Below are 20,449 nucleotides of genomic sequence, written 5' to 3' on the forward strand. Positions count from 1 at the left end.
TTTGCCTTTTTAGGACAATATCCCAAAAAGAAAACCCAGTGGGCAAGAGAAGCTCATCTCTGGAGTAGTGTGCGTGATTGTGTGAAGAGGGGTGTGGGGGGTGGAGGGGGTCAGAGAGCATGTGATAAGTGCGTCAGGGAGGGGGGGGGGGCACAGCCTTGGTGCCATGCATGATGATTTGTTCTCGTGTTAAGTTCCTCGCTTATTGTTGCGCCTTCTTGAGAGACTCCCGCGTCAGTAATCCGACTCGACTGCCATCTGGGCGAACGTGATAGGAACGAGGAGGGGAGATTACTCCACGCTCGATTATTTTTACACACTCTCAAGTACCTCAACCCAAAATTCATCTCCATTTCAACAAGAGTGCTGTGTTTCTGGCCTCTTCGATGGAATCATTTTAAAAGGGTTTATTTAAGGGCTCTTTGAAGCCTTTCTTCAAACTCTGGAGCTCCCACTTTGTTTTTCGAGTTTTGATTAATTTCAGTTGCCATCCACTGCTGAAGCACTGAATCTCAAATTAAGACGTAAGCATCTTCTGAAGATTCAGGTCTGACATGAGAAACTTTGATCAGTAAACTTTGTGGCTTTTCACAACGGCTTTTTGTTAACATACAAGGAATATACATCCTCAAACATATCTTTGAGCAAAGATTATGCTCCTTAATATATCTGTAATACATTTGTAAGCTAGTTTTTTTTTCAGTCATTGTAGCCCATAGAGAAGGAGAGTAGAACAGTGCATGAAGTTCCAGATGGTCTGAAACAGGTTTCAGTGAACCCACAGACAGAGAAAGAGAGAGTGAAAGAGAGAGAGAGAGAGAGAGAGGGTATATTAATATTCCTATGCATGATGCGGTTTTTTTGTGCTATTTCACCTGTTTGTTTTGTTTGAGAGCAGACTTGAGGAGAGGTCATTGCTGAGGGCTGTGATGCACTGATGTGTCAATGGCTATTAATGGCTAACCTTTTTCAAACACATCTGTGTTTTGACTCATTCTTTTGACTCACTTCCCTCTTTGTCAACACCAGGACACTTTGGCTGTGTATTCCATGGAACTCTCCTCGAGCCAGACGGCCAGAAACAGCACTGTGCCGTCAAGTCTCTAAACCGTGAGTGAGCACACGTGTGTGTGTGTGTGTGTGTGTGTGTGTGTGTGTGTGTGTTTACATGTATGTATTTGTGTCACATTCCTAAACCGTGAGAGTGTACATGTGTGTCAGTCTGTGCACCTGTATGTACGTGTTTGTAAATATGTGTATTTGATTCTAGCTTTACCAGGGCTGAGTCATATGATGCACCATTAGGCTCGTGTTTGATCTAATTAAACATATGGTACAACGTGTAATTAATGTAATTACAGTGCGAATTTAAAAAAAAAAAAAAAGTGCTTCACTAGAGATGAACATGCATGGTGTTTCAAAAGCTTTTTTGAAGACACCTCGCTATGTAGTATTTTGTTATTTTTTTTATTTCATTTTTTTTTTCTCATAATTTTCACACTCTGTAAGGGCCACAGGAGGGCCACAGATGAAAACTTAGCTGCAGCTGTCGTTGTCATCCTGTTATTCATACTTCATACACTCATTTCAGTTTCCCTCGATTTCTCACCACTGTTTGTGTTAGACTAGAGCCTGTGGATGTGTACGTTATAAAGGCATTTTAATATGATGAGGGGGAATAAGCATGAAAAAAATAATGATGATGTATGGGTTGTCTAGCAACCATATCACATTAGGACCATCTCTAATCAGGTAACCTGTCATTTCTAACTGGGAGATTTATGACCTGAGGTTTAGCTTTAGTCTGCCCCCACCACCACCACCACAACCGTTTCTAACATTTGTTTTGACTCTTTGCCACAATTTAGCATTGACTTAACACAACTTGAAATTATCACGGAGTCTCAGCTACCTTTAGATATGATTGTCTTTTCACCGGAGAGCAACGGGACTCTTAGTAAAGGGAAAGTAACACATCTGTGCTTGGACTCATTCTTGTCTGGCACGGTTTAAATGTAAGTTAATAAAAGGTCCTGTTTAATTCACTGTCCAATTCTCCCACCAGTCCCACTGAAAGCTTGAAGAGGTGTTTAATCATCTCTAAATGTGAAACCTCTCCAAACCAGATTAAAAGAAGCAGAAGAGGGGAGAGGTGTCAGGTCCAGAGGGAGCGGTGATGTGATTCTGTAATGGCTGTGTCGTGTCACACTCGATTAAGCCGGAGACTCAGACAGTGTGAGGGTTTAGACAACGGGCTACGTCTCCAGCAGGATTTGGCTTAAAGCACACTCTAAATTTACTGTGTCTGACTTACACTTTCCACGGACAGTCTGGTTATAACCGTGCTCTGTCATTAAAACCTTTCAAACGCTGTTAACAAAAGAGAATTAAAGGTCCCTGTCTCAGGAATGAATAACACAGTAATGAACCGAATGAAGAGCTATTTTCATGCAGTAGTAGAGTTTCCCTCTCTGACAGTGTTAGCTGTCTCTGTGGTGGACAGTAACACAGTGAAGTCACTCTTTGCTTTGTCACTTTTACAGGGATCACAGATATAGAGGAGGTGTCACAGTTTTTGAAGGAAGGCATCATCATGAAAGACTTCAGCCATCCCAATGTGCTGTCTCTCCTGGGAATCTGTCTGCCCAGTGAGGGATCCCCTCTGGTCGTCCTTCCGTACATGAAACACGGAGACCTGCGCAACTTCATCAGAGACGAGACTCACGTGAGTGCCTGGAAACGTCTGCCCTGCTCTAGACCCCACAGGCTGTCTTCAGTAACTCTACTGTCGACAAAATGGTTACTCACAGGCATAAAAGTCACAAAACTTACAATGTTCTCGTAAAGTAATTCAGCTTTCAGTACAGTTACACCCAGCTGTGAAAAATAGAATGGCCCCAACAAAAATTCACAAGATGGTTTGATCATAGCTTGTTATGATTATTGTTGTCGCTGTTGTTGTGGTGCTTGTTGTGGCTGTTTGTGGCAGCAGTAGTATTTGTAGTGTTGTCACTGTCATTGTTGTTGTTGTTGCGTGTGACAGTAGTAGTAATTGAAGTGGTATTGCTTTTATCGTCATTAACTGTGGGCCGGTGTGTAAATGTCCATCCACAGAACCCCACTGTGAAGGACCTGATGGGCTTTGGACTGCAGGTGGCCAGAGGCATGGAGTATCTCGCCAGTAAGAAGTTTGTGCACAGAGACCTCGCAGCCAGAAACTGCATGTAAGTTCTCTCAACTCTGCTAGCATTCATCCATCTCTGTCTCTCTCTCTCTCTATCTCTCTCTGAAACCTGAGAGTGTGTAAACAATGCACGCAGTATGTTCGTGCGTGCTTTCATGTGGGTGCGCAAACACAGTGTGTATTTTTTTTTTCTTTTCACAAGCGATCTTGCAAAATAAATAAAATGTCCTAGACATTAGGCTGGAAAACGTGCTGCACGGCTATGTGATCATAAAACGCAGGAAAGTTCCTCTTTATGTTTGTTTATTTTACGCTTGCATAACTCGGTGACTGTTGGTTTACGTTGAGGGCTGTATTGTGACTGCAGGCTGGATGAGAGTTATACAGTGAAAGTGGCGGACTTTGGCCTGGCCAGGGATGTTTACGATAAGGAATACTACAGTGTACACAACAAGAGCGGAGTCAAGCTGCCCGTCAAATGGATGGCACTGGAAAGCCTACAGACGCACAAATTCACCACCAAGTCTGACGTGGTGAGAACTCCACCTATTTTTCTCATTTCTCACATCATGACTGGCTTATGAATTCTTCAGTAGAATTTAATTAAACATCCTCAGTTTTTTTTTTTAAACATCAACTTGAAACGTATGTTTTTGTAGAGAACCACCTCTTATTGTTGCTCTTTACTCTTTTGTGGGTCAGCTGCCTGGAGTTTTTTACCTATTCAGAAGTTTATTGCACAATAGGGAAATTTTGCCCATTATGTACTAGTATCTGAGTTTCCTGATAACAGCACCTGAGTGTACATGCATACACACATCAGTTACAGTAAGAGCAGTCAAGCTGTCCACTGACTCATTTCCTCCTTTGGCACCAACAATAAATCAGATGAAATATCTCCCTTAACCTTTTCTTGGTTGGTGAATTCAACCCCATCTATCTTTAAATTGGAGTGATATTGCTTTTTCCCAGGTAAATCTGTACATGTTCTGCATTCTTTGTGTATAACACAGTTCAGTCTAATAGCCCAACAAAAACTGATGGTCTCCACCCACCTCTCCAGGAGTGGAGCTGGGGCTGTATTTTGATTGGCTGTTTATCTCTTATGCCCGCAGTGGTCATTTGGTGTGCTGCTTTGGGAGCTGATGACACGGGGAGCCCCGCCCTATTCTGATGTCAACTCTTTCGACATCACTGTGTTCCTCCTGCAGGGCCGGAGACTGCTGCAGCCAGAGTTCTGCCCTGATGCACTGTAAGTACCTGTACACACACACACACACACACACACACGCTCATACACACACACATACACACACATACGCTCATACACACACACACACACACACGTGCTCATGGACTCATACACACACACATACACTCATACACACACACACACTGATACACACACTCACTCACTCACACACACACACACACACACACATAGATACAAATTCCCCTACATACACACAGTCTCTCACTCTCTCTGACACCCTCACTTACGAAAACTCAAACTGACACAGATAGACAAGCACACAATCATGTGCGCATACACATACACCTACACACATACACACACACACAGTCTCTGTCACTGTCTTTCTCTCTCTCCCTTGCAAACACACACAGACACACACACACACACACACACACCTGTCCAATTCAAAGCTGAGGGAGCGGAGTGCAGACAGAGAAAGGAAGTGTGGTTGAGTGGACATGCTTGGTAGAGAGCAGAGGGAAAACAGAGAGCCATTGTGAAGCTCCATTAGGTGCACTGAATCAGCACTGAGTCTTCAGAAGGCAGGCCCGCGTGAACCGCAAAGAACGTATCCAAGCAGAAAACTCACTCACTTCCCCCATTCACATCAGCACACTAACCCTTATCAACCGTGCCATATCGCTCACCTCCCAAACATCTTCACAGTCAACAGCACTGAATGATTCCACAGCGTCTGGGTCGCCACTCCTTGTCCTTCACAGCTTCTCATTTCAGCCAGCAGCACCTCCTCCTTACCAGTCTGCTCGCAGGAGCGTTCCAGCAAAAATAAAGAGTGGAAGGATTTATGAAGGTGTAGATTTTTTTTTCTCTGGTTTAGGGACTAATATAACAGTAACTTCTCCTCCTCCTCCGTGCTCTTTATGACTCCTCCCCACACCTTTAACTGAAAACCGTTTGTGTTGCATATAGGCGAAATCACTGTAGAGCGATATGATTTGTGAATCATTAAGATTTTCCAGATTTTATCCTGTGGTATCTATACACATATCATAGGTATGAGGGGGCTTTCCTGCAAGCGAGTATCAGAGGCTCCAAATGTCATTATGTGGTTTTCTCTTCCTGTCCGTCTCACCACAGATACAACGTCATGATTGAGTGCTGGCACCCAAAGCCAGAGAGACGTCCCACCTTCTCGGAGCTCGTGTCCCGCATCTCGGCCATCTTCTCCAGCTTCACCGGAGAACACTACATCTTACTCAACACCACCTACGTCAACATCGACAAAATGACTCCTTACCCCTCCCTTATTTCCTCACAGAGCAACCTGGACCGTGACTGCTGCACCTGAGAGAAGACAGAGAGAGAGAGAGAGAGAGAGAGAGAAAGAGAAAGAGAGAGAGATGAGGAGGGAGTGACGGAGAGCTAAAGAGAGGGGGTGAAAGGGAGGACATAACAGAACTGCATTGCTCTGAAAACTACTGAATCACAGAGAGAAACTGGACTGAGTGCGGGGAGAGCTTTCACACACAGCACAGGAAAGATTTTCCAAGGACACTGAATGACTGTGAAGGGTAATCACACCCATTAGCGACAATACAGACAGCGTGACCTGCGGTTGACCCCTCCCCCCTCACTGAGCCTGACATTGAAGGCACTCTCTCTCCTTCTCAGACAGTTTAGTGCTCAGACAGTTGACTTAGTTATTACCCCCCCCCCCCCCCCCCCCCCCCCCAAAAAAAAGAACCATGTTTGAATCATGGACAGAGGCCTTGAGGACCATTAACTCTGGAAAAAACACCTGACAGGAAAAAACTCTACAGGTCAGCTTTTAAAAGGCTGGTCTCAGCAATTCTCAGTGATGAAGCGTCTGAATAGAAGATAACAGACTACTGTACTGACAACTAACTGCATCTTTGGCTGTGAGAAGAGTGACAGACCACAATGATGTTGGTATCATTGTCACCTGTCTTTGACAGTTGAATGAAACTCTGTAAATTTATTGGAAGAAACTTTGTCAAACGTGTGTCTTACCATTGAATTCGAGTCAGTAAGGTTTCATATAGTTAGAAGCATGCTTACGTTGGAAATGCATTTTATCACCGGTGCCCCTTAGACTTGACTTGAAACGTAGCAACAAAAAAAAAAGTGGCTGTCAGGTTGTTTTGGACCAGCATTCTCCTCTGTGGCATTTTGTGTCGTGCGGTTTCTGCAGTAACTGAATGCATGGCTGCTGTTTTTCGTCGTCGTCGTTGTTGTTGTTTTTTATTATTATTTGTTTGTTTGTTTCGGTGTGAAAAATATTACGTGACACGTGCATGCACCCCCACACTGTGACTGAACACGTGACCTGGTGTGAGCTCGTGCACCACAGCCCAGATGACATTGTTAAAACGAACACTGGATATTTTAACATGTGTATAAAGCTTTTTGATGATGCCTTTTTGATGTGCTTCAAACGTCTCTATGCTCTTCTGGGACTCAGCATTGATGGAATTTACGATAGTTTCGCTGAGAAATGGAAATGTTTTTGTGGTCTTATTTCTGTTAATATGATAATTGGCATGGCTGCTCTTCTTACCCGGTCAGATGTGTTACAATCTTTTGCGGGAAAATGTTGTTATGTTGTATTATAGTTTTATAAAGACTGTATGAAGACGATATTTTAGGTTCTTCTGCCAATATTTTGCGGATGTGGCAAATGACAAGGAACACATGATACTCGAATGAACCACTACTCGTTGTAAATACTATTGAATGTGTTTCTATCCCAGTCTGACTTCCGTGCTGAACATGTATGCACAATAAACGTACAGATGTTGTGTGGTACCATCCAAACAAGGCCTACACTCGAGTGACTGGAACAAGTTGTTCAGATACCCAGTGCTATACTCATTTTTACTATGAGCAAATTTTCAGGCTGTCTATATTGTACTTGTTTCTTCTTGACAATACATGCGGTCAGAAAAACTATATATGATTACTGTTTGGCGATGACGAATCACTGATGGTACATGTAGTTTCATTTTGATTGACAGAATGATTCAGACTAATAAACCCATATAAACAGATGACTTTGTGTGTATAATGCCAAGTAATGACACTGGTTCTTATTTACGCAGTTTGAATCAGACAAAATTGTGACGATGGAAAGCTGCATTGTTTCGCTTTTGGCCATGCAGCTCACTGTTCCTCAGTAAACTTTTGATTGTCAGTGTTTTGCTTAGACTCAACGCAAATCACTGATGTCCAGAAACCCTTTTCAGCTCCCTCTGATAACAGCCGCCGCCTTTGCCTTGATCACAATTAGGCGTACGTTAGCTGAACATTCTTCATTTATAATTCATGTGAAGCATTTTAAACTGCAAGTATAAAATGTTAAGAAGTGGTCTTTCTAATTTGTATTTCTCCCCTGTCACTAAGGGTACCTAGTCGGACTGGGTCAAACAGCCTGCAGTTCTAAACGTTACACGACCACGCCAGTTTCTTCGAGTGTGATTAAGTACCGTTGGAATTTTGTGAGTTAACGATCTGGGCGCACATTGACCCTCTCCGCTGTTTCCGTCTCCGGAAAATATCAGATCTCTTCCTCCACAGCATTCTTATGTCATTGCTCATCAAAAACACACAGAGTCAATATTATTTGAAAATCGTGCGGACCTGTTCGTTAACGCTTCCGACCCCCAGGAAGTCAAGTAAGAATCCACGAATTCAACCGCACTCCTTATTCAGATTTTTTTTTCTTTACTGATACATGAAAACTAATTCATGAAAAATAATTGCTGTTCCTATTAACAAGCATGGCAAGAAATCTAAAAATCTCAATCTTAGTACCAAGTGTGCCCCATGTTAAATGTGAGGTGTGGCTGCCCCCTGGTGGTCCACACTTGTTCAACATTCGCCAGGAAGAAACTGAAAACTCATTTCTATAGGCCCTTTCGCACCGGAGGAACCTTTCCATAGTGATTAGAACACTACTAATAATATTAATGTCACACTTAAAACGCCCTGCAGCATTTGACTTCAGTAAATGCAACCTAAGTTTGTTGTTGTTGTTTAATTGCAATGTAATGTCCGACTACTGTATTATAGGTTACAATTTGTTGAGAGATTCGGGAATTTTTGAGCAGAAATGAACGTCACAACATCTCAGGTAAAGAACAGATCGGCCTGTTTAACTGGCCATATGGAAGTTTATGCCTTAAGCTATGGAAAGCAAAAAAATCTGACATAAAGCTGACGAAGTGCAACTGACGACTCAACATTTGATCACATCTATAAAGAATCCTTCGCCTAGAGGTTAGGAAAAATGATCTAATGTCTGGATATGCCTATGAGACCTTTTGGGGGGGGGGGGGGGGGGGGGGTGGTTCCCGTTAAAATAGCTGAGTGCCCGCCCAAAGTCTTCAGGAATTTGATGCACAAGCCAAACTATTTCCTGAAACATTTGAGATTATAGGGTGGAATTTTTAAAAGATGAGCAGCTGGAGAATTCTTAGATTTGAGCAAAATACTTCAAGAGACCGAGATCTATGAGAATTCGGATGGCGTATGTAGGCCTATCAATTAGACCAATGGTTCTTAATTCAAGTGCTAGGGGCCCACAAGACAACATGTTTTTGCTGTAGGTCGATATAACAATAGTCGATTCAGGATATCTGGTGATTACTGAGCCGGGCCCTTGGTGTCTTGAACTATATCAACTACATGAATCTCAGTTACGCTGTTTAGTGGTTTTTCTCAGTCTAGCGCTGAAAAACACTGAGTTCGCAATGGAAGGTTGCTGTGGTAATTACTAATAACATATAATTAATAACAGTCGCAAATTGTTCATTCTCCCCGTGTAACTGCAAGACAAGAGTGAGACAGTTGCACTCAGCACAGTCAACCAGGAGTTGTGAGCAGGCAGTAGTCTACTAATGGGTCCACACGAAATTGTAATTACTCTTCAGCTGGTTACATGTCCCTCAGCTCCTCTTTAAATCTGATTGGCGAACAAAATTACGGATTAAGTAATAAGCTTTCTGCCTCTAAACAGTGCGACGTATTTTATACGAATGTCCATCATCTGAACTTGAAGTGTGACAGTCTGGAATAAGTCCTGACGGAGAGGGCCATGGCCGCTCTCTTTGGAAGAGGTTCTTAGTGTTTTTCGCTCAACCTTTAAATGTCACTACCCTGCACGTTTTCACAATGCTCAGCTACAAGTTTAAACACTAGGTGGCGGTATGTGCCGTATGTCTGTACACTTCAAGAGAAGAAGAAAAAGAGTTCGTCTGACCTCATGATACAAACAGTTTTGCGTAATATAATTGTTGACACCGCATCGAAAAACGCTGCATATGAGCCTGTGCATCAGCATGTGTTACAGCTGCAACTAGCTTAGCTGATTTTAAAAGAGTAAGAATAATGTTTGCCATAAAGGGGCTGTGTTACGCCGTCGTTCGCGTAGGATCCTTACAAGGATGTGGAAGACAGCTCCAAGCTCTGTCCTTGCTCTCCCGAACGTTTTCCAACTCATCCTCTCCCACGGCACATTCGGAAAAGCCCCTGAAAGAGTGGACGTTAGCAGTCAGTCCTTTTACTAAAGTCAAATGTAATCTACTTTGCGATATATTCGTGCGTCCACTGGATCCACATTCCTTTCCAGAGGCAAATCGGGCGTTCATAACAGTTCATGGAACCAATGCAGATCAAGGTCTTAAACTGGACAATTTCTATGTTCACTACGAGGATCAAAGCAATGAATTGCACATTGTTGCCGAGGAGGTGAATAGTGACGTAATCGTGGAATTGACAGCTCCTATTAAAAGCGGTGCGTAATGTTGATTACATTCACAATAGCTGTGAATCCATCCACCCAGAGATCGCGAATCCAGCTTGATCCTTTCCATTTGCATTTATTTTCACAACGAATCTAAAGAGTGTTTTTGTTTTGTTTTCTGTTTGTTTTTTACGTTAGGCTGTGTCATTGGAAATCTTTTGATTCTACGTTATTGTGCATAATGAGGGCACCGGTCCCGAGTTCAGAGTTTTCTAATGCCTTAGCTGTGCTAAACTTCTCAGACCTCCTCATAATGACTCGAGGACCTGGAAACGTGAATATCAAAAAGATGGAAAGTGATGTCTGCAGAGTCCAGACGGAAACAGGACACTGTGTGTTACAGTCAGTGAAGGTATGGACCAAAACCAGTCAAACACACACACCCCTACACCTCGTATGCGAGTTTCTGTGTCGCAATGGTTGACATCCGTTATATCAGGAATAAAGTGTAGCAACTAAACTCTAACACTAACCTTAACCAAAACATTTTCAAACTGTTTTAGCAATAACAATAATATCTCTAATATGAAAATGCTTATTAATGGTTACAATAGTTTTGAGTAGACCAAAATCCTTTCATTTAGACGCATTCCTAAATTAGCAAAAATAAACACACACACACACAGTTCTATGTGTAATTTGATTTGTATTGTAGGGATGAGTCTCTTCATTCCAGTTTTTCTGTTCAGTCTCATTCGTTTCTCCCAAATCGTAGAAATGGTTTGATTTTGCCTTGTCTTTGCTTTCAGAGTCACAAAGTGGAGGTGCAGACTTCTGGAGGGAACGTCACAGGTCTTGGCACTATTCATGGCAATGTAGACATCAGCACGTCTGGAGACAGTGTAAAGTCATTTATATATCCTGTGTATTTTTTAATTCCATTAATGTACTATGACTGTTGTGGTTATACAAGAGGAGCAGGACATGTTCTAATTTATACTTCTGCGGATTCTTCCAGAATGTCAATATTAAAAAAATTCAGGGCACCACCATGAATGTGTCCACAGATCAAGGACAGTTGAAGGTCAAAGCCATCTATGCAGAGTCTACCTCAGTGTCATCATCGTCAGGGAATATCCATCTGGGACACGTACATGGTGAGATGGTTGATAAAATATCACAGAGAGACAAGAGTAGGAATTTTATGTGTGTCAATGTGTTAACAAAGACTTTTCTCAACTGCAGGCAAGTTTTTGGAAGATTGTCAGTTCTCTAAGGAATCGTTTTTGTTCCATTCACAGCAACAGATATGCATGTCCACCACAGCATAACCTAATTATATATTACTCATAATTTTCATCTTACAAAAAAGATACAGTTAAAAAAAGTCAAATCGAAATAATAGCTCTTCTCTGTCAGCAGCTAACAGAAATGTTAAAATCATTAAATTATTGTTCTACACGTTATGAATGTCCATGCGGTCTGATTGATTAAACACGTTTTAATGTTTGTAATGAACAGGGGAAGCCAGTGTGAAGAGTGAGACGGGTGACGTCACTGTAGGTGTGGGATATATCTTTTAAGTCAAATTCACATCCCTCAAGTTGGAATTGTTACCTTGTTTTTAAAGGTGTTTTGTTGTTGTTGTTGTTTTTTACATACAGTGTCTGTTGTTGATTTTGCAGATAGCTCAAGTGGTGCTCTAAAAGTGTCCACTAACAGCGGGCTAATAGACGCTTACATCGGACAGGATGGAACAGCAGACCTTCTTGCACAGCAAGGTAACATAACCCATAAAAGAGAGCAAAAGTTATTCAATATTTACGCTTCTAGACAGGGAGAATAAAAGGCTGATCTAACTTCATGTGAATCTCACCCATCACCTAAAGTCATGGGGATTTACCTAAGTTTAGAAAGAAGGCCATAGGCTATAGTGATCTCAGCAGGTCTCTCATCTCTCTCTGACACATGCTTACACTCACACAGGCAATGTGAAAATTCGAGTGCCTTCCTCTATGAAGGGCAGAGTGCATTTGTTTGGAAAGTCAGTGGAAATCAGTTCAGAAATTCCTCTTCAGGAGGCCGAACGCCACTCGACCAATGAAAGAACTACAGTCAGAGGTGAGAATTCTATCTCTTTAAAACTGCTTCACCTCTGGACCTAACCCTTTAACCTTTAGCTAGACCTAACCCTTTAACCTTCAGCTTTACATCTAGACCTAACCAATGGAAGGCTTTCTCGGCTGCTTGGCTTTCTCTTCATTCGCGTACAAATCTTTTGCCTTTTACTAAAGATTTCCGTGGAGAGGAAGTTTGAAGAGTTCTCGGTATTGTGGGCAGCCGTGGTCTAAAGGTTAGAGAATTGGGCTTGTGACTGGAGGGTTGCTGGTTCGATTCCCAGGCCCAAAATCCACGGCTGTGTGCCCTTGAGCAAGGCACTTAACCCCAATGCTCCTGCGTCTGGTGTGTGTATTCACTACTGGTGTGTTGGATGGGTTAAATGCAGAGGACAAATTCACTGCTCACTGTTCACAGTTTGTATGTGCAATCACAGAAACTTAACTTAACCCTTTAACATTTAGCTTGACCTCTGGACCTAACCCTTTAACCTTTTCTTACCAGCCTATGGCAGCTTATGCAGTGGGCACAGCCTTTAGAAATGTATTTTATTGCTGGTACAGCAAAGAGCTTGACTGCATTAAAGAACCTGTGCTTTGCTTTATTTGGTGTTGTTCCCTGTGAGGAGCTTGCTGTGGTTCACTCTGTCTCTGTGTCTCTATATCTCACTGTCTTTTTCTCTGTGGTGTGTAGCGCGTGTGAATGGGGGATCTGATGAGGACTGCTGGATTAAAGCCACTGCAGAGACAGGGACCATCAGCCTCAGGACCCAGAGCTGGTTTGAGGCTCTGAGACTGGGGAGCTGAGAGTGAAAGTCCTACCCAGATTTCCCCCCAGCAAGCTGTTTCCGGACAAAAAATCCGAAAAAAAAAATCATCAGACATCATAGTTTTACTGCAAGTTGTTAGTACTTAAAGCACTGGGCATATCTTACCATTTAAATTTTGTATGGAGAAGTTGAAAGTAAATGAACTAGTATAATAAAAACGTATATAAAAGAGTCCTATAAAAAGAGCCAATAGAGACAACGGCATGGAGTACAGTAGGATAGGTAAGAACATATACCGCAGGACAACATCAGTGAGACTCACTTTCAGGATTATGTAAATGAACTCCTGATAACCTAAGATAAAGATTCGATGAAAGATACACCTTGTTTACTCCTAAGAAAAATTAAATAATCACTTTAGGCTTAGTGAACTCAAATGGGCAATTGCAGGCCACACTGGCAACAATGGATAACACTGAGGTGTAATTTTTTCCCCTGTTTTAACAGGAATGGCTGTGCAGTACAACTAATGGTTTTATTTGGTGTTTACACTGATTGAACCAAAATTGCAAAGGTTTTTAAGGTCAAAAACTTAAATACTTGAAGGTTAAGTAAGTCATTGTGGATGTTATTCTATTCATAAAAAAAGCAGAATTAGGTGGACAAGTTAACAGTAGTAAGATTCAAACCTAGTGGCTTCACTTCAGAGAAACAGCAATGCAGTCAAATATGCCTTGAAAATATTTTATTGTTAAAGATAATATCTGATGAAGACTGTATCTAAAATGACAATAAATGCTGTATTTATGAAACAAACCATTCATTTTTGATTAATTTATTGCTTTTTGAGGTACTCTCTATAGAACTGCGAGTCTGAAGTTTAGTCTTTGTTTGGCATTTCATGTGGGACGCCATCTGGAGGTTTACCACTATTCGCAAGTGCTTTCTCCTCTTCCCGTCGCTCCGTCAGTCGATCTGGGCTGGGGACGGGGCGAAACAGTTTTCCATTGCAGTCGTAGCCGTACCAGTCCGGCACGTCGTCTGTGCTGTGTTCCCAGTCCTGAACGCAGGGCCGGAGCTGAAGAGCAGCCTCTCTGAATACACATAACTACAAATGACTGCGTCGTCTCACAATAGTCATTTCAAAACCATGATGACACTGTGCTGAGTTTCAATTATTATGAATATGATCACATTATTAATGCAGGTTGGGGCAAATATTAAGGGGAGTCGGTCAGATGTATATTGGTTGAAAACGATGTTGATTATAAAAGGTGCATTTATTATAAAAGAGTTTATTATAAAAGGTGCGTTTTCGCAGGCCTGATCTTACCTGGAGATGTTTGAGCAGTAAAGCATGCTGATGGATCTGAGCTGGGGGCAGCCACGGAGCAGGAAGCTGACCGTGCGGTTGGTCAGGTGAACGCAACCGCTCACGTCCAGCTCTTTCAGGTAGTGCCCCACCCCTGACAGGTACTTCACTGCCTTATTGGTCATCTACACGAGTCAAAGCACCAGAGACATGATGCTCCTGACAGAACCACTGTGTAAGACTAAGCTACTGTGGAGCTGTAAGAGCACAAAGGTCAAGTTCATGATTTTCCAAGTCCTGGAAACTACCAGGGAGCTTTTTCAACCCCATAGTCATATAACACTTAGAATTACCAACACACATGAGTATAGATTTTAGCACTTAATTGAGTTTTGGTCCAGCAATACTAGCACTAAGAAAAGCTGTGCATTGATTGCTGTTGTGTATTTGATTTCCTAGCATTTAGTATTTCAAAGGCCAGTGAAACAAGTGTTGAAATGTAAGGGAGGGACAGAGTGCTTACTCTAGGACAGCCGGCTATTTTCAGTGTGAAGATGGTCCTGCAGTAGAAGGACAAGGTTTTGATGGACTGATCAGACAGTTTCACACAGTGACACACGTCCAGGTGCTCCAGACACCTCGCCTGCTTGCAAAACTTCTACTCAGTGGAGGAGGGGAAAAAAAGAGAGAGTCACAAGTGAGGAGGGAAACATAAGACAAAACCAGAACCCCTGAGACTACAAATCCAACAGTGTAAACGTGATAGAAAAAAAAAATGGAATTATTATGCTTTGAACTGAAACACAGAAGGGTATCCTACCTCAATTCCTATGTCTGTAATCCAGACACACTCAGATACAGTCAGTTTCCTCAGTGTGTCAATAGCTCCTAGGGCTGACAGACCCTATAAAAGGACAAACTTATTTCTTCAGATTCACCCTGGACATAGACTAACCCACACTATCATGACACTTACATGAATTGTTTAAAAAATCACAAATTATACCACTTCTTAAACCCAAGTTCTATTACTTGATGGACACATATTGTTAGTTCTCTTCTACTCGAATATAAATGCACATTTTGTACGTCACTCTGGTGGAAACTGTGAAATAAACAAAAAAATCCAAACTGAATGTGCTTATTGGCCCCAGGCTTTTTGCAGTAGAATGCCGGTATGTATAATAAGACAGTAATTTGGACAGTGAAGCAGTGACATTGATTATTAGTGTTATTAATGAGAAATTTAGCGGGGACAGTCTGAGGGAGGGGTAAAGCAGGGTAAGTACTCGGTCCTGAACGCAGCAGCCGGTGACGTCCAGTGAGACGAGGGAGGGGCACCCGCCTAGCCACTCCATGCCGTTGTCAGTGAGGCTCTCACAGTAACAAAGGCTTAGGTGCCTCAGCTTCACACATCTAAACACACAGATACAAAGCTCATCACCAGGGCATGCTACTCACCTTAAAAGACATGGTTGTGTGTGTGTGTGTGTGTGTGTGTTACAGTACACACCTCTGAGCCAGCCATAGGATGGATAGGTCATTAATGTTACAGCAGTTAGTCAGATTGAGGTAACACAGTTTAGATGCAGACGGTCCCTTAGCCAAGTTGCGCAGGCCGTGATCACTGACTCTGAGGTAAACAAGCATAAACGCTCAGCACACCACTCCAACATCATCACCGCAACCTCAATTTCAGAGTCTTTTTTAATGCACCCTTTCTGGCTGCTGACTTCTGCTTTTTTTCTTTTTTTTTTTACATGGTTTGAGTGTGTGTGAAGATTTTTACCTGATGCAGTCAGAGATGTCGAAGTATGTCAAGTGTTTAAGGGCACCTATAAACTTCATGGCCGTGTCGGTCAAGCCCGGGCAGTCAACGGCATGAATCAGTTGGAGTTTAGGTGAGCTTTTACACAAAGCCCTCCAGCTGACATCTGTCATACGCCGATTACCTGAAGACCAGGGAAACATTGACCACAATAATACCACAGCTATACCCTCCAAAGAAATCTGTAGGTGAGAACTGTTTGTCAGTAAGGTTTGACCACTATGCTTCTGTACTTTCTGGGAACTGTTTAACTGAATGTGAGTTACAGTGAGGATGATTACTAACCTTCTGTTTTGAGTGTTCTGAGACGGGAAACCTTGGTAATGGCCAGGAAGGCAGTGTCTGAGAGGTGGTTGGAGTCCACGAATGAGATCATCTCCAGCGAGTGACATTTAGATATCAGTTGCTGGTGAGAGAAATGTGAATTTATGACCGGCGTCGTGATAAATTGGTTCCAAAGATGGATCAACTTTAGCATGACATAACTTTAGGGTTTACCGCATTATATATAGTTCCACTAGTGTGACTAGAGTGATCCTAACGTTGTCTTGGTGGCTGTACCTTTATACAGCCGTCAGACAGTGTAGGCATGTCATCAAACACAATCTGCCGCAGCAGGCTACACCCCTCAGCCACGTATCTGAACCCATCCACCGTTATCTGAGGACAAAACCAGACCTTTTTTTTTTCTAAAAACAAAACACAGGTAAATAACAGGTAGCTGCTAATAGTGTGAAAGCTGAGAACACATATAGGGGCACAGAGAATAGGTCTGTATAAAACTAAAGACCTGAAGGCAGCCAGAGAGGTCCAGATGGTTGAGTTTGTGGCAGTGCTTTCCCGTGGCTAGAAACATTAATCCTTTATCAGTGAAGCTCCTACAGTATGCCAGACTGAGAGACTGGAGAACTTCACAGCACCTTCAAACACACAAGGAACCACAACACATGTGACATCCCCAAAACATTAGTGCCACCTGCTGTTTATAGCAGGAGCTTGGACTGAGGTTGCTAAATATTTAGAAACTTTTTTTTTTAGACACTTTTCTTTGGAAATTTCCATTCAAATGCATTTTCAGATGGATTGAGTAAATATATGTAAAGCAGGTTTGAGATAAGTATTACCTTGACAGAGTCATTAGTGTGGCATTGGTGATAGAGGTGTATGACAAGTCAAGATGAAGAAGAGATCGGCAGGCCTCTAAAATAACATGCATGGTTTGGTCCTACCAGAAGGGGACATTAAGCATTTTTTTGTGAATCAGTAAAGGGAGAGAAATGAATTATTGTTTAAAAAAAAAACACAATTCCAATATGCCCAAACATACAAATCAAAACAGTAAGGGCTAGTACTTCTGTTACTTACATTGATACTGATGCATTCACTAACATTGAGATCCTGTAGATTACTGCAATAATCTTTGGAAAACAAAATTGTTGTTAGTTGCCTAAAACACACCTGCCTGCAACACAGTCAACTGTCACAAAATAAGTCGTAATCAGCAGCCAATGGAAGAGGAGCTTACTGATGCATCTAAAACTGGACGAACGCAGAGAGACACAGCCACGCATGTTAAGGTGAGTCACAAACACACTGTATGCTCCCAGTATCCTCTCTACTGTCTGGTCTGCAATCCAGTGCCTCTCGGCACAGAAGTTGATCTATTCGAGAAAAGAAAAATTCCCAGAGGAGATGCCAAAGAAAACATTTATGGAGACATCAGCGGCACAGTAACATCAGAGCATTGGATACTGACCTGGGCCCAGAGAGAGCTGGTGCGGGCAATGGCCTTCCACGTTCGACACACCTGAGCACACCTGAACAGGTCTCTGATGCCCAAACAATGAAAGATCTGAACCACAACACAATCACAGCCATATTCAGAAGTATCTAATCATGAAGAACGGCTTGGACAATCTCACAGGTTAAAAACAATAATGATTGGGTGGTTCTTCACTTTGATTGACAGCTTGGCGGGGAGCCGCGATACTCCATCCTGTCGTTCTTCATGAGCAATCTCAGAATCCAGCTTGCCTTTCTCAAGTCTCTATTCATATAAGGTATGACAGTATAACAACAATGCCAAACACTGAGTCCAAATGCCAGTAATAATATGAACATATATGTTATATATATGCACATACATTTCACAGATATTGTAATCTCTAAAGATACCTCAAAATATTCTCTTATTCGTTTAGCATCCTGGACAACATAGCGCCATGCACCAATGATGGTTTTACAAAGGACAGCATTCCAGACTTTCTGAATCTTCTTCACAGCATCTATTCAAAGACAGAAATGACAACACTTCAGCACACTTGAACGCCTGCCAAAATTATTGACTGTGTCAAATACCGCTGATGGCGGCACATAATTTACAGTGGTCCACTGTCTCTCTCCCATTACTGATGCGCACCTGTTTTTAAGCTGGACTCAGTAAAACCTTTGTTTGACAATAAAAATACCTGCAGATACAAAACGGAAGGACTTGGACTCAACTGCTCGTTTAAAGCTTCAGTTTAGTTATTAAATGTTGTTTTAGGAGGAAAATTATGTAGACTTTGCTTTGGATTTACTATTTATAATTCAATTAGACACAATTACAAAAACTAATGTAGCTTACATTTATCACACCAAAAATGTTTACGATTACAAAACATTGTCTTTAGATACAAAAGGACTGTGCAAAAACAGATGACTACAGCATTGCATTCAAGTCTGAATAACTGTTATCTACATCCAAGCAAGTTCCCCTGGAGCTGGAATACCAGTAAAAGCAAACCAAATGAGACCATACCATTCTTCCTCTGCTTACGAATCTTCAGCCACTTTCTCCACTTCCTCAGGGCAATGCTCCTCTCCCTTTGTACATGATGGTTCCAAGCTGCTTCCATTCTGCGTAACATCCTGGCTTCCTCTGCCCGTATGTTCCAAAGGTAACTTTTCCAACCTCTTCCCACAAAAGCAGAGGATCATTCACTCATTATACAAACAGGGAGAAAGATTCTACAGCACTCATGAAAACATAAGACTCTTTACAGCTTTCCGGGTACTCTCACTGCGTACATTAAAACACTGAAAAATCCTGGAGGATCAATTGGCCACTAATGTACCGCTCAAAGCGAATGTGAAGTCATAAAGATGTAGCTGTCTTTAAGAGAATGAAATTTCGGTTTAAAATACTCACTCAAAACACATTTTCAGCAACTTTTTTCGACGACAAGAGTAAGCTTTCTCCAACAAATCATGTCTCTGCAGGTAAAAAATGAAGTGTTTTTTTTTAATCATCTATGTGTGTGTGTGTGTGTGTGTGATTGCAGGCTATGATGCCTAATGTTGGCCATTCTAAAAACAAACGTTCTCTCTCTTATTGAACAATGGTCAAAACTACTGAATTAAGGGAGAACCAAGAAGGTATTACCAGGCTATCGTCATCCTGATTTCCAAAAATGCCATACACCACGCTGTCTGCAAGTGATGAGATGGTACCCTTGTCAAAGTCATCAATACATGCATACCTGAAAAACACAGAGTCATTTTTCATTTCCTTTAAAGGATTACCATGATTATATTAAACGATAAATGACTGTCTGTGTTATGTACAGTACTGAACCCAATACAATACCGAACACCAGAGGGAGAGAGAGAGTGAGTTTTGAAATTTTTTTTAAGGATGGCTTCTTTATTTTTAAAAAAAAAGGGGGGGGGGGGGCGGTGTCTGCGCGCAGGTGGCTACATACCACTCAATCTCAGTGTCCCGATTCTCTTGAATAGCCAATATTTTTTCCTCAAGAAAGTGTAAGGGACTTTCAGGACAGGAGACACATAAACCAGTCAGCAGTGCCTAAATGATAAATCAGTATAAAAAAAAAAACAAAAAAAACAACTGTTACCAAGACCAAAACTGCACCATAAATTTAAAGCTATAAGGTCTAACTGGTCTCATCTCATTTGTGTCTTTTCACCTTGAAAATCTGAGGAAGTGAATGCCTCAGAAGGTATTCTCGCAGAGCTGAGTCAGTATAGCGTGAAGAGCTCATTACCGTTGACCTTAGAGCTGATTACTTAATATATTTCTTTATACTAAGTTTATTACACTAATATATTTATTTATTTATATTTACTTAAGAGAATATATCGTTCAAACCCAAGCCTTGGGTATTATGACTTTGTTACCGAAATACAGCCTGACACCCTGTCTGTTCTGCCTCTTTTAAAGAAGAATCACGGTAACTAAGTGACAAATTATATACTGTTG

General features: G+C 41.9%; 3 protein-coding genes and 1 non-coding gene across 4 annotated transcripts in view; 3 read left to right on the forward strand and 1 right to left on the reverse strand.

Moving 5' to 3' along the window:
- Nucleotides 1–6,095, forward strand: part of met (MET proto-oncogene, receptor tyrosine kinase) — a 42,395-nt gene extending 36,300 nt beyond the window's left edge. Inside the window, exons 16-21 of the mRNA XM_030769179.1 lie at nucleotides 1,030–1,110; nucleotides 2,544–2,725; nucleotides 3,115–3,224; nucleotides 3,552–3,717; nucleotides 4,300–4,436; nucleotides 5,538–6,095. Coding sequence (XP_030625039.1) covers nucleotides 1,030–1,110; nucleotides 2,544–2,725; nucleotides 3,115–3,224; nucleotides 3,552–3,717; nucleotides 4,300–4,436; nucleotides 5,538–5,748 — 887 coding nt within the window. The 3' untranslated portion in view covers nucleotides 5,749–6,095. The remainder of the gene's footprint in view (nucleotides 1–1,029; nucleotides 1,111–2,543; nucleotides 2,726–3,114; nucleotides 3,225–3,551; nucleotides 3,718–4,299; nucleotides 4,437–5,537) is intronic.
- Nucleotides 6,096–9,806: 3,711 nt separating this feature from the next.
- fam185a (family with sequence similarity 185 member A) lies at nucleotides 9,807–13,369 on the forward strand. Its single transcript, XM_030790023.1, has 8 exons — nucleotides 9,807–10,212; nucleotides 10,464–10,573; nucleotides 10,971–11,063; nucleotides 11,180–11,318; nucleotides 11,683–11,724; nucleotides 11,847–11,942; nucleotides 12,148–12,282; nucleotides 12,973–13,369. The coding sequence occupies exons 1-8, from the start codon at nucleotides 9,807–9,809 to the stop codon at nucleotides 13,083–13,085; spliced, it is 1,134 nt and encodes a 377-aa protein (XP_030645883.1). The 3' UTR covers nucleotides 13,086–13,369.
- LOC115827094 (U5 spliceosomal RNA) lies at nucleotides 12,405–12,518 on the forward strand. Its single transcript, XR_004025846.1, has one exon. It is a non-coding gene; the product is annotated as a U5 spliceosomal RNA (small nuclear RNA).
- Nucleotides 13,370–13,928: 559 nt separating the features above from the next.
- Nucleotides 13,929–20,231, reverse strand: fbxl13 (F-box and leucine-rich repeat protein 13). The gene is made up of 19 exons (XM_030790151.1): nucleotides 20,157–20,231; nucleotides 19,932–20,035; nucleotides 19,681–19,709; nucleotides 18,989–19,141; nucleotides 18,364–18,473; nucleotides 17,945–18,040; nucleotides 17,695–17,849; nucleotides 17,554–17,650; nucleotides 17,313–17,413; nucleotides 16,979–17,108; nucleotides 16,750–16,848; nucleotides 16,474–16,594; nucleotides 16,150–16,312; nucleotides 15,874–15,993; nucleotides 15,650–15,776; nucleotides 15,181–15,264; nucleotides 14,884–15,018; nucleotides 14,382–14,545; nucleotides 13,929–14,142 (listed from the first exon to the last, which is right to left on the reverse strand). Exons 1-19 carry the CDS (start codon nucleotides 20,229–20,231, stop codon nucleotides 13,929–13,931), a joined length of 2,277 nt encoding a protein of 758 aa, XP_030646011.1.
- Between the last annotated feature and the right edge of the window lie 218 nt (nucleotides 20,232–20,449).

This window comes from Chanos chanos, chromosome 1, assembly GCF_902362185.1.
Source record: "Chanos chanos chromosome 1, fChaCha1.1, whole genome shotgun sequence".
NCBI lineage: Eukaryota > Metazoa > Chordata > Actinopteri > Gonorynchiformes > Chanidae > Chanos > Chanos chanos.

Bases quoted from the DNA above. Each gene is read 5' to 3' on its own strand.
- fbxl13 (XM_030790151.1), bottom strand. From the start codon at position 20,231: ATGAGCTCTTCACGCTATACTGACTCAGCTCTGCGAGAATACCTTCTG. The intron at 20,036-20,156 runs GTGAAAAGACAC...TTTATCATTTAG, and splicing joins CACTTCCTCAGATTTTCAAG to GCACTGCTGACTGGTTTATG. The intron at 17,414-17,553 runs GTAAGTAACAGA...CCCTTCTGGTAG, and splicing joins GTGAATGCATCAGTATCAAT to GACCAAACCATGCATGTTAT.
- fam185a (XM_030790023.1), top strand. From the start codon at position 9,807: ATGTTTGCCATAAAGGGGCTGTGTTACGCCGTCGTTCGCGTAGGATCC. The intron at 11,319-11,682 runs GTGAGATGGTTG...TGTAATGAACAG, and splicing joins CCATCTGGGACACGTACATG to GGGAAGCCAGTGTGAAGAGT. The intron at 11,943-12,147 runs GTAACATAACCC...ACACTCACACAG, and splicing joins AGACCTTCTTGCACAGCAAG to GCAATGTGAAAATTCGAGTG.